This window comes from Caretta caretta, chromosome 1 (genome assembly GCF_965140235.1).
Source record: "Caretta caretta isolate rCarCar2 chromosome 1, rCarCar1.hap1, whole genome shotgun sequence".
NCBI lineage: Eukaryota > Metazoa > Chordata > Testudines > Cheloniidae > Caretta > Caretta caretta.
In genome coordinates this window covers 13785856-13798480 of record NC_134206.1, presented here as the reverse complement: position 1 = coordinate 13798480, position 12625 = coordinate 13785856, and the positions used below count along the sequence as shown (strand labels likewise).

The 12625-nt window shown below is 49.8% G+C and overlaps 1 protein-coding gene across 2 annotated transcripts; it reads left to right on the top strand.

Moving 5' to 3' along the window:
- Nucleotides 1-1847: 1847 nt before the first annotated feature.
- Nucleotides 1848-11438, top strand: SERPINH1 (serpin family H member 1). Of its 2 annotated transcripts, XM_048839728.2 has the most exons (6): nt 1848-1959; nt 4291-4334; nt 5771-6384; nt 7108-7206; nt 7669-7901; nt 8675-11438. In XM_048839728.2, the coding sequence occupies exons 3-6, from the start codon at nt 5802-5804 to the stop codon at nt 8975-8977; spliced, it is 1218 nt and encodes a 405-aa protein (XP_048695685.1). In that variant the 5' UTR covers nt 1848-1959; nt 4291-4334; nt 5771-5801; the 3' UTR covers nt 8978-11438. The 2 variants fall into 2 exon arrangements, with proteins under 2 accessions (XP_048695685.1, XP_048695691.1); XM_048839734.2 differs by lacking the exon at nt 4291-4334 and having other exon boundaries at nt 1849-1959.
- The last annotated feature ends 1187 nt before the right edge of the window (nt 11439-12625 follow it).

Genomic DNA, 12625 nt, shown 5'->3' with positions numbered 1-12625 from the left:
TACTTCCAGTCTGTGAATCCATATCCATACCAGCTTGCTTCAAGCATGCTTCAAAGTGTGTAGAAGTTTGCCCAAGTTTTCTCAAAGCACCGTGCTTCAGTGAAACTTAGACACACAAAAGAATTCTGCCGGTCTTAGGGTATGTTTACACAGGAGCTGGAGGTATCATTTCCAGTTCAGCGAGAAATACCCACACTAGCTCCAGTCTCAGTAGTGCGCTAAAAATAGCAGTGTAGCTACAGTGGTGCAAATGGTGGGTTGGGCTAGCTGCCCTGAGTACTTACCTAGGGTTTCGGATGGGCTCCTAGTGGTGGTGGCTAACCCATATAGCCAGGACTGCAATTCTATTTTTAGTGCACTAGCTCCATCGGCGCTAACATGGCTGTGTCTACCATAGACAAAGCCTTAGACCTTCCTATGGCTGGACCACTGAAAGGATTTGGAAGTGGGATTAAATGCAATCAGTGTAGAAAATTCACCCCAACAGCAGCCCAAATATTGGGGAGTGGGTGGAGAGAGAAATAAAAGCATGGAAAGCTTTACATATCTAGAACATTGTCCATGGTAGTGATGCTCAATGTCTCGAGCCAGCTGTGTCTCTTTATAGACTGGCATTGAGCTCCCATCATGGGTCTGACTGCTATTCCCATTCTGTGACATCACATGAGGAGGCCTGTGAAAATATTGTCATTTAAAAGTAAGACATGCAAGAGTCAGACACACAGGTGGATGGCAGGGACATTGATCGAATCAGACATCTTGAAATCAGTGACACCCTCTGAATATCAGATCTGTCAGTGAGCCCTAAATAGTCCCGCTTAGACAACTGTCACCTTTATTTAGTTGTTTTGATGATACTATATTTACTATTCCTTGTAACATGGTTTCTGGTAGCCGGTATTCAAATTCATCCCTGTTGTAACTCCATGGCCTTCAGTGGGATGACACCAATAATAAAATCTGTCGTTTTGTCTGTATATAAACCCAGATCCTTCACCCACTTGAGAACATGTGTAACTGAGGGATGGCTCAGTGGTTTGAGCATTGGCCTGCTAAACCCAGGTTTGTGAGTTCAATCCTTGAGGGGGCCATTTAGGGATCTGGGGCAAAATTCGGGGATTGGTCCTGCTTTCAGCAGGGGGTTGGACTAGATGATCTCCTGAGGTCCCTTCCAACCCTGATATTCTATGATTTATCAAGCCAGTAGCCCCACTAAGCTCTATGAGGTGGCTCAAGTGAATAAAGTTATGCACAGGCTTACTTGCTTGAAGGACCGGGGCTGTGGTTTGTAAGCAATGGGGGTGCAGGAGCCATGTCTGTCTCTGCACCGTAGAGGAGGCTGATGTGTGGAAAGATGGTCCAGTGGCTGGGCTACAACGCTTAAAACTTGGGACACCTGAGTTCCAGCCCCGGCTCCTCACAGACAAGTTGTATCGCTTTGAGGAAGTCACTTACTGGGCTAGGTGCCCAACGCCTATAGAAAGCAACAGGAGTTAGTTGCCTCAATACCTTTGAGGATCAGGGCCTTAGATGTTCAGCTTCAGCTCCCCACCCGCACCCTGGGGAGAAGAGCCAGTGCTGCTTCATTCAGGGCACCTCTGGGCTTGGCCGTTCACAGCCCCGCACCAGAGGACTGCAACCCACCAAGCAGTAGGACCCTGCAGCAGCTCCCGGGGACAGGGGCCGTCTGCCAGTGGGAGGCTCCAAAGGCCTTCTTTTTTTTTTTGGAGCTTCAGAGCCTCCCACTGAAACGTGCAACTTCCCCAACTTTCTGGAAGTTTCTCTGGGCGGGTTATATAGCCCCCTCCGCGGGGCTGGGCGCTGCAGAGAGGGACGCGCACCCGGGGAGTCCGGCTGCTCCGCTCGCTGCCAGCCGCGCCGGCCCCGCGCCCCAGCCCCGCGAGCCCCGCACCCCCAGGCCGGACGCGAGCCCCCGCGGCGCAGGAGCGACCCCTCCAGGTGAGGGGCTCCGCAGGGTCAAGCCCCGGGCTGCGGGCAGGGACGCGGGGGAGCGGGAGCAAGACGCGGGGGCGCCCCATGGATCTCCTGGGTATGGTGAGGGTGTTCCCGGAGGGTCCCCGCGGCAGCAGGGGGTGTGTGCATGGGGGGGGAGACACACACCCCGGAGGGTCCCCGCAGCAGCGGGGGGAGCTGTGTGCATAGGGGGGGGACACCTCGGACTTTTTCTGCGGCAGCAGGGTGGGGGGAACACCCCGGAGGGTCCCCGCAGCAGCAGGGTGTGTGTGTGTGTGTGGGGGGGGGACAGGGACACACTCCCCGGAGGGTCCCCGCGGCAGCAGGGTGTGTGTGTGGGGGGACACTCCCCGGAGGGTCCCCGCGGCAGCAGGGTGTGTGTGCATGGGGGGGGAGACACACACCCCGGAGGGTCCCCGCGGCAGCAGGGGGTGTGTGCATGGGGGGGGAGACACACACCCCGGAGGGTCCCCGCGGCAGCAGGGGGGGTGTGTGCATGGGGGGGGGGGGACACCTCGGACTTTTTCTGCGGCAGCAGGGGGGGGACACCCCGGAGGGTCCCCGCGGCAGCAGGGGGTGTGTGTGTGGGGGGACAGGGACACACTCCCCGGAGGGTCCCCGCGGCAGCAGGGTGTGTGTGTGTGGGGGGGGGGCACACCCCGGAGGGTCCCCGCGGCAGCAGGGTATGTGTGTGGGGGGGGGGGCACACCCCGGAGGGTCCCCGCGGCAGCAGGGTGTGTGTGGGGGGGGGCACACCCCGGAGGGTCCCCGCGGCAGCAGGGTGTGTGGGGGGGGCACACCCCGGAGGGTCCCCCCGGCAGCAGGGTGTGTGAGTGTGGGGGGGCGGTCAGGGGAGATGCCTGGACTGTCCCTGGGCTAGGGGAGATCAGTGGTGTAGAGGAGGGGGGTGGGTCCTGTGGAGTATCTCCCGGTTGCTGGGAAATCCCGTGTGGAAGGGGAGCAGGAGCCGGGGAATGGGACTGGGGGGAGGCGGGGGGCTTGAACACGGTTGGTGTTAAGATGAAACCTGAGGCTCTCACCAGGACTCTGTTCAGCAGCCTGGAAAGTTTGGGTGTGGGGGTGGCTCCCCCCTCCCTGGGGATTGACGGGGTGTGGGGAGGGGCAGCATGGAGCATTTCTGGGGGGCTGCATGCCCCACCCTGGCCCTGTGGAGGATGTGGGAGGAAAGGGGTGGGGGCAGCTGTGTGTGGGGCTGCAGGGTATTAAACTTGGGGTCTGGAGCAGCTGCTTTCCTGCAGTTAGAGGGGAGGCAGTTCTGGGCTCCACTGATCCAAGGGCGGCAGCAGCCTCTCCTGCCCCACACCGGAGGGGTCCATCTTCCAGGCTGCCCCACACCAGAGGCAGCCATTGGCAGGAGCTGCCAATGATGCTCACACAGATCCTCAAGACACTGGGAGCAGAGATGCCTGGGTTTAAGTAGCCCAAGCAATGGAGAGCGAAATAAAATGAGGGGGAGGAATAAAATAGCAGTGTCCCAGGGATCAGCTCTCTGCTCCTGTCTCCAGCTCAGAGCCAGCATTAAACCAGTGGCCGCTACTTCCTCTATCCCCGGGAGCCCTGGGTCGCCCTGCCCAAAGGGTGAACTGCTGCAGAGCAGAAAAGCCACAGCCCAGGGGATAAGGGTGCAGCTCTTTGTTCTCTCTTATTATGAACTAAAAGCAACTCTGTGTCAAAATGCAAATCCTCCGGCTGTCTTAGTGCAAGATCTCTACTAACACCCAAATGGCATTTACTTACTACATTTGTGTGAGTCACTTTGTTATGTGGTTTGTTCTGATCTAGTGTGTGTGTGTGGGAGGGGTGGGGGATCTAAGGCCCTGATCCTGCAAGATGACTCCCATCCCAGACAGACCTGCCACGCTGGCACAAGGATCTGCCTGCATGCATCTCATGGCAGACTGGGGCCCTGGGGAGTGCAGGGTGTGAGTGGAAGCTATCAAGTATGAGCTCCTAGAGACTCCAAGAGCGGCACTAAATTATAACACACAGGCCAATGCTGTTGTCTCACTAACACAACCCCTTCACATAATTCAAGGGTAGGAGACATTGCTCAGAACAGGGTGGAGCTTACAGGCTGAGACCTGTTGTTACTGTGCATTTCCCTAGTCCTTGGGGAGACCTAGACATTTGTCGATTCAACCCTTCTGCGGGCAAAGTTTGGGCACAGCGGCTTCCTGGATGGTGGCTAGATTTCATTGCTCTCTGAAGTAATGGAACTGTCCTAAAGATCTAGCACATGCTTTAAACCAGGCACCATTCTCAAGGGAACTACTTTCTGTATCTGTTTTCTTTCAGAATGAAAAAGGCAAACGTTGACCTCACTATGAAAAAGTTTCAAGGTATCTTTAGAAGAAGAAAACAAAACAAAAAAAAACACAAAAAAGTTTGAAACTGTTTAACTGCATAATCCCAGCCCCACATCCAGACGGGGAGATTATAAACTGGCGTATGTGTCTTAAATAGTCTTTCTTGTGGATAGCGAGGGCAAATTGAAGTTGGTAGCTTTTCATTTTCAGTCTTTCAACAAGGCTTATTATTGAACGGATCTTAGGCTGTAAATTAACCCTATCCCTAAGGCTGTATAATTTCCATCCTGTGAACTGCAACATGTTTGCTTGTAGCTGCTTGCACAAATGCTTTCTTCTGTGTGTGTAATTCCTTGGGCCCACCTCTGTTTCCTGTTCTGTTTTCTTTAACCCTAATGCTGCCACTCCAGCTGCTGCTTGCCGCTGCATGCCAGGAACTGAACTTCAGAGCAGCCTCAGCCAGGGGGAAGAATGACTAAAGCGTGGAGCTCAATCACAGCACCTGGCAGGATGCCTGAACAATTCAACATTAGGTCTTTGGCTACCACAAAGATAATGTCATACAACAAAAAGTCTCGGGCATAGAAAAGGAATTTAACCCCTAATATACATAAGCAGGTAGCTTTGCTTGGGACGATTTTGAGCTCTCTCGACCTTTTGGAGCACCCTCAAGCCCAAAGTACAACCCCAGCAGGGAGGACAGCAGCACTTAGCCAGCCTTTGGGTGTACACCAGGGACTACTTGCTTCTTCAGATGTGGGCAGCTTGCTGGGGTTAAAGAGCTCAATCTGATTTGTGTAAAATAGAGTGGGTTTCAGCCACCCTCATCTTCTGTTCAGAGTTGTAGCCTGCAGAGATGACTGATCCCAGCCTGCAATGTTCTACCTTGATTGTGGTGGCCGCTGGGCCGCCAAACAGCAGTGATCTTCAGTCTCTCCTAACTTGAGCTGGATTTGAACCACGGTCCTAGAATTGAAGAGATCTCCATCCTATCGCCTAGGTCTTTGAACCAACCAACTTGCCTGATCATGTCACTTTAAAGTTCCAAAAGCAAACCAGTGAGTTAATATTCAGTTAGAGACCAGGCTTATATTCAAAATATACAGGCCCTGCGTTTCAGAGTGCAGTTTGGACTCTCAAGCATTAGCTACCATTTAGCTCTCCACACAGTATAATTTCCTTCTGCAGGTAATTGCATGGACGATTTTTGAGGGTGTAGGTTCGCACCTGCAAAAAAAGGACGCTGGGCTGAAGCCTGGTTGGAAATTGGAACCCTATTAAAGTTATTAAATTGGAAGCGAACCACAGATGCAGATCAGTTGGCATCACGAATGCTATTTCACCTTCCCATGCTGGATTCTAGGAATGGGGTTAATCGGAAGCGTTAGAGCTTAGACTAGTCTAGATGCTGACGTGGCTTTAGGAGGGACTGTAGTCTGACTGATTTTGAACCTTTCGCTGCCTTGCAGGTTCACAGCAGTGTCGTGTTCAGTGGAAGCCATGTGGGTGACCAGTCTTCTGGCCCTCTGTGCCCTAGTGGCTGCAGTGCCCTCGGAAGATAAGAAGCTGAGTGATAAGGCAGCCGCCTTAGCTGACCGCAGCGCAACTCTCGCCTTCAACCTCTACCACACGATGGCTAAAGACAAGAACATGGAGAACATCCTCGTGTCTCCCGTGGTGGTGGCCTCCTCGCTTGGCCTGGTGTCACTCGGTGGCAAGGACACCACAGCCTCTCAAGCCAAGGCCGTGCTCAGCGCCGACAAGCTGAACGACGACTACATTCACGGTGGGCTGTCGGAGCTCCTGAACGAGGTCAGCAACTCCACCGCCCGCAATGTCACCTGGAAGCTCGGGAACCGCTTGTATGGCCCCAGCTCCATCAGCTTTGCTGATGACTTTGTGAAGAGCAGCAAGAAGCATTACAACTATGAACACTCCAAGATCAACTTCAGGGACAAGAGGAGCGCCCTGAAATCCATCAACGAGTGGGCATCCCAGACCACCAATGGCAAGCTCCCAGAGGTCACCACGAATGTGGAGAAGACCGACGGGGCCCTGATCGTCAACGCCATGTTCTTCAAGCGTAAGTTAAATGCCAAGGGTGCTCTAAACTAGTGAGATGAGTGATCAAGTGCAGATGGCACCCGCTAGCCAATACCGGGCTTCACCTCCTCTTCCTAATCTAGACATAAACGATGCAAAGGACCTAATTCAGCTCCCATTTGCACTGTTGTAAATCAGTGGAGTTACACAATGGGGCAAGTGAGAGGAGACACAGGCTCAAAGAGTTTGCTCAAGTCCTACAGGGAGGGATCGGAGAGATCTTTCCCTCTCCGCTGAAATGCACTGGAGTAAAAAACTGGAGCCATTGGAGCTTGCAACAGAAATCTTATTTTAGGAGTGGAAGTGAATTAGTTTTTCCATCTGAAACTTCAGGAGTTCATATGTTAAATAAATTGGTCCAAATTGATGCCCTGGTAAATAAACTTCAGGCTGCAGGATAGAAGTTTGTTTTGGGGGGTGAGGGGTGGCAAGGAATTTGCTAGTCCCAATCTCGCCCCAAGTTAGCACAACAACAAAAATGGGAATTTTTTTTTAAACTCCAAAGTATCTGTTCTAAAGCCAGAGACAAGACACTGCACTAGACATACCCATGTTCTCTTTGGTCGAACAAACTGGGGGTTCTGAGATGCTCACCAGTTTAGTGTATTCCTTACGGGGCTACTGGAGTTAAATTTGTGCATGATGACACAGCCTGTTCCCAATTTCTTGTTAACTGATGGGTTCTCCTCCTCCTCCATTATAGCTCACTGGGAGGAGAGGTTCCATCACAAGATGGTGGACAACCGTGGCTTTATGGTGACCCGTTCTTACACAGTGGGAGTTCCCATGATGCACCGCACAGGTAAGTTTTAGCTTTTGCTCCCTGCCCCAAGTTCCACTGGACTAAATCCATCCTGTTGATTTCCAACAGAGATATTATATTAGCCCAGTTGGTCAGCGTTTCACCTGTTTTTCTTTCCCCAATAGCCTTTCAGATGAGACAGAACTATGCAGCTTTACGCTTAAATCTTAGGACAAGCAGATGGAATGCCATTTATGTTGGTGGCTTTAGATCTGGACAACTTGTCCATTAGGAAGAGATTCCATAGGGGATCTAGAATTGGGGCATCAAACAGAGATTGGAATAGTAGCAGCTCTCAGTCACTATCCACACTTGTCTACTTTTGGGCCAGTAAACTAGACAGTCCCCAGATTGCACTCCACTGAAAACATGGGGGAAATTAGCAACAGAATCAGGTGGCTTTATCTGCTTCCCATGGCTCACCAGTATTGCCTCTGCTTGCTACTCTTTTTTTCTTTAAAGGTCTGTACAACTACTTTGATGATGAGGCAGAGAAACTTCAGATTGTGGAGATGCCTCTCGCTCACAAACTCTCCAGCATGATCTTCATTATGCCCAACCACGTGGAGCCACTGGAGAGAGTTGAGAAGCTGTTGACCAGAGAGCAACTGAAAACTTGGATCGGCAAGTTGAAGAAGAGAGCCGTGGCCATTTCTTTGCCGAAAGTCAGCTTGGAAGTTAGCCATGATCTTCAGGTAAAGTCTCTCTTGACGCCATAAACCAGACTGGCTGCTATGGGTGGTTCCTGGGTCTTTATCCCACCTTTTGCTTTGAAGGGACAGGCTGGCACATGTGATTTGCTTATGAGCAGAGAAATTTCTGCCAACGTTGGGAAGGTTGTAAGAGACCAGGAGGGTGGGGGAAGAGTGGACCCTGTTATTTCTGCCTTGGGAGCTTCCCTGAGTGGACATATATTCGGATCCCCCTAACACAACCTATAAGAACTATATTTGAGGAGCCCAGAACAGGAAGATTTGATCATATCTGCATATGTAGTTCTAACCAGATCCCCACTTGAGAAATTCTCTTCTTCAGCCCTGAAAGTAGGGAGTGAAGATGGGGAAACTAGAGGTGTTTTATACACAAGTTGGCTTGCTATACATGGTAAGCTTATTACTTACTAACTGCCCTATTCAGTGGAAACCTAGACTAACACTTCTGCTTAAATGAGTGCCTGGCTCCAAGTTGGGCTCTGGGTTTATGGGCTAAACCCAATGTATTGTCATTTTACCCAGCTCATTTACACTTTTGCAAAAGGGGGAGGAAAATTTCTCCAACTCCCCTGTTCCTTTCAGGATCCAAGGAGCCACGTCCTGCTGTTAACACCCCCAGGTATCTAGATCTATTTCTCGAGCACCGGGGTATTATTCTGTATTTACACTACTGAGAGCAGAATCTAGCTGGCTGAGCATATGATTGAACATTAGTGTCTTCCTTAGGAGTCTAACCTGCCTGTCTTTCTTCATAGAAACACTTGGTGGACCTTGGCTTGACTGAAGCCATGGACAAGAACAAGGCTGACCTGTCCAAGATTTCAGGCAAGAAAGATCTCTACCTTTCCAACGTCTTCCATGCCGCGGCCCTCGAGTGGGACACTGAGGGGAACCCCTTTGATGCTGACATCTATGGCCGAGAAGAAATGAGGAACCCGAAACTCTTCTACGCCGATCACCCATTTGTCTTTGTGATCAAGGACAATAAAACCAACTCCATTCTTTTCATTGGCAGGCTAGTGAAGCCCAAAGGGGACAAAATGCGCGATGAATTGTAGTTTGAATTTTCAGGTTTTGGCAGGGTTTTTTAAATGGGGAAATGTTCTTTTGTATTCTCTACGAACTGATGGGTGCTAGCCGGACCAGCGTGCATTTTGATGTTAAATCCAGCATACTTTACCTTGCCAGAATATTCCACCAAAAGAAAATGCGTGGGAGGAACAGGGGTGGAGGGAGGGAGGGGGGTGAAAGGCCCAGGAACGATGAGAGGGAGCAATTCACTGGGATTCTGTTCCCAATCAGTGGTACATCTGCTGAGATTTTAGGTTATGGTCTGTGTCGTCTTCCTCCTTCCTGCAGTAGAATAAATCCTTATGCCAAGCATGATGGCACCAGCTGCCAGGATGCAAACTGTCAGCTGAGGCCACAGTAAAGGTACCAGCCCACACAGTTGCGTCATAGTCTCTGTTATGCCCCTTGTTCTAGACACATGGAGCGCTGCTTCCCCATCCTTCTTCCCTGATATCTTCCGTCAGGTTTGTGCTTAGGGGACAGCTTGCCTCCTGCCACACATAGATTGTTCCTGGTTCCTTGTACTGTGGGTTTCTTGGCTGAGCTGGAAGCCAGGGGGCCGATCCCTTTATCTGTTCGCTCCTTGAAGTTCTTCTGCCTGCATCTTGCTTGTTAAAGAGAGGGGCAGGGACTGAGTGTGCTCCCGCTTTGCAATGGAGGCACTGCTGCCAGATGCAGATGTAAGGAGAGAAGTGAGCCTCCAGGAGTTAGTTTAACCATTTTGGTTACTTTAGGAGAGGGAAACAGACTGTAAGAGCCATACAAGTCAGTAGGTGCTCTGATGCAGGGGCCCACCTATGAACATAGATACAAGTAGAATTTTCCCTGTACCTTCTAAACCACTTAGCCACGCTCTGAAATGTGTGTTATCTTCCCCCCAAATACTTCCAGTTGAACACAAAGTAAAAACCTCTCCACTCCTTACCCATGGACAGCTGAAATCTTGCAAAAATCTGCTTCTCTGGGAATACTCTATTTAAAAAAAAATCCACCTTAAATCACTCAGCAGTGAGATGTCTCAGCAAAGGGGCCCAGGACAGCATGGGCCATAGAGATTAAAAGACCCTTTTTCAGGTGGTCCCTTCAGCAGAGGTGAGGTGCAGCTGGGGGAGGGGTGATTTGCTCTGCAGCTAGCATGCTCTATCTGCTCTGTGGATCAAGAGGATTTCGGGCTGGGGGGCTACCAAGCAGCCAACTCTCACCAGCACTGGGCCCACCCTCGAAAGGTTTCATTAGCCCCTTAGAAAGGAGGGGAGGAAGTTCACGTCTCGTGGTGCTTCTGTTTCAGTTTGTCAGGATAGACTGGGCAAGAAACACAGTTTATATTTTGAAGATTTCTCTCTGCAACTAGAAAGTTAGAGCCCAAACCATCTCCCAAGGGGAAGACTCCTGCTGACACCTCTCAGTGGGAGCTGGCTCAGACCCTTCATTTCCTTTTTCTAAAATAGGAAGGCTTTAGATCTTCCATAGCCTGGCTTCCTAAAGACCTTTTCTACACATTCCTCTTTCCAAGAGGGTTCACTCCCCAATGGCTGACCTGCCTAGGGCACATAAGGTAACATTTGTATTTATAGCTAGGCATTTTTATATTTATTGGTGGGAAGTCTCATGATCCAACTCCAGCCTAGAGTTGATGGATCAAAGTGAATTTCCTCAAGGGACATTATCAGGTTGAAGCTTGTATTTAAAAAAAAAAAAATGGTCCTGATCCCACAAATTCCTAAGTGTGTGTCTAACACTTCTCTCTCTCTCACTGTCACAGCAAAACTGGAACAAAGGGTTAGATTTTTTTTTTTCTTCAGTTTAATCTACTTTCTATGTCACTGAAGCTGATTGCAGTTAGGGTGGACAGGGAAACTGGACTGGTTACAGTCACTTTCTAGTCTATTTCACTTTCAAGTTCTCAAGCACAAGCCCAATCCTGCAGCATCTGGATTTCAGAGGCTGACAGAGGTTTAATTGGTAAATTTGACTTCCACAATAGTTTTAAAAACCCCAGCCTTTCCTGTTGATCTGAATTTTGGGTATATACCTAAATCTGGGGGCCAAGATTTGACCTGATCTTGTCTCTTTAAGTAGATGATGTTACAAAAGTAAAGTGAAGCATATATGCCAAAATCACATACAAGTCAGCCCAGAGGGCAATGCTGTCCTTAACACCTCGAGTTTGAGTTTTGACAATCATCTCCAACAGGGTGGGGGGTGGGTGAGGCATGTATCAGAATGCACAAAATATTGCAGTGTGCATGCTCAGACAAATCTGTGCACTGAAACCCATGTCTGTTGCACAATTATACAGGATGGGGGTGGGTGGGAGTGTGGAAAACACTGGGAGAGTGTCTATTTGCATCATGTGAATGGAAGTGTCAGCTTTTTTCCCCCTGTTTTGAATTCTTGTATCACAAAACTATGAGTTGTATAATTTTGCAATTAAACTTTTTCAATTAATCTTGGCATGTGTGGTGGGTGCAATTTGTGACCATGAAGGCCTGGATTGTTTGAATCCTTCATTGGCTGTAAGCAATTGGTTCAAGGGGTTTATCTGCAAAACCTCATCTGGGTGTTGAAGCTTGTCCTACAGGTCTCTGCCCTGTCCACTTAAATCAAACCTGGGTTTATTATTCATCTTGTAATTCAGAATATACCATTCTCCCAACAATCAGAGCAGCACTTTATGAACATTCATTTAGCCTCTCCACTCCTCTGACACAGGGAAACAGCAGAGTGGTTAGTCATCTGCCTTCTGAAGTTAACAGGAGCTGCGACTGCTCAGTGCCTTGACCCTCAGTGTGTGGCTGGAGAAAAGGCAGACTTTAAAAAAACAATTACAAAGAAAATATGGTAAAGCCAAGAATAGACCCCTCCCACTGCCTCCATCCTCTGCGTGACCCCATTAGCTGGTAACACCAGCCACATGCTTGAAGCACCCTCAATTCCAACTGAAACAATGGGCAGCCCCCATGCAAACAAGGCAAGATGTCTCATTGGTCCACACTTCTACTTTAACCACTGGACACTGCTTGCACACTGTATCACACACCACCCTGTGCTATAATCTGACAGCGCAGATTTTAGCCACAGCGCTTTCCTTGGTGGATGAACCCGCTAGGCTTTGTGTTCTGAAGAAGAATTGAAATGACAGGCAGGTCTGAGAGAATTGAGGTAGGTGAGGGCATCTTTTATTGGACCAACTTCTGTTGGTCTAAGGGACAGGCTGTTGAGTTTATACAACTCTTCTTCAGTTCTAAGGCAAAAGGAACACCAGGGAAAATAGCATGAAGATTACAGTAGGAGGCTATCTGAGGTACTGGAAGAGGAAAGGAGCGCAGAGATGGAGTGGGGCAGGCTAATCTTAAAAGTAGCTGTAAGACAATACCAAAGGGTTTCATGGCTCAACCAGTCACAATTTACAAAGCGAGCTCTTTCTACTCCCAGTCCCCAAAACTCAGCGTTAAGGACCTTAACATTAAACCAGGCTCTTTTGGACTTGTGTCATCAGGAACTTTCTGCAGATCCCAGGAAGCTTAATAGATTTTAAGGCCACAAAGCACCATTATGCAATCTAGCCTGATGTTCTACATAACAGACACAGCTCACATGCAGCAATTCCTACATCTAGCCCTACAACTCATGCT

Bases quoted from the DNA above. Each gene is read 5' to 3' on its own strand.
- SERPINH1 (XM_048839728.2), top strand. From the start codon at position 5,802: ATGTGGGTGACCAGTCTTCTGGCCCTCTGTGCCCTAGTGGCTGCAGTG. The intron at 6,385-7,107 runs GTAAGTTAAATG...CCTCCATTATAG, and splicing joins CAACGCCATGTTCTTCAAGC to CTCACTGGGAGGAGAGGTTC. The intron at 7,207-7,668 runs GTAAGTTTTAGC...TTTTCTTTAAAG, and splicing joins TCCCATGATGCACCGCACAG to GTCTGTACAACTACTTTGAT.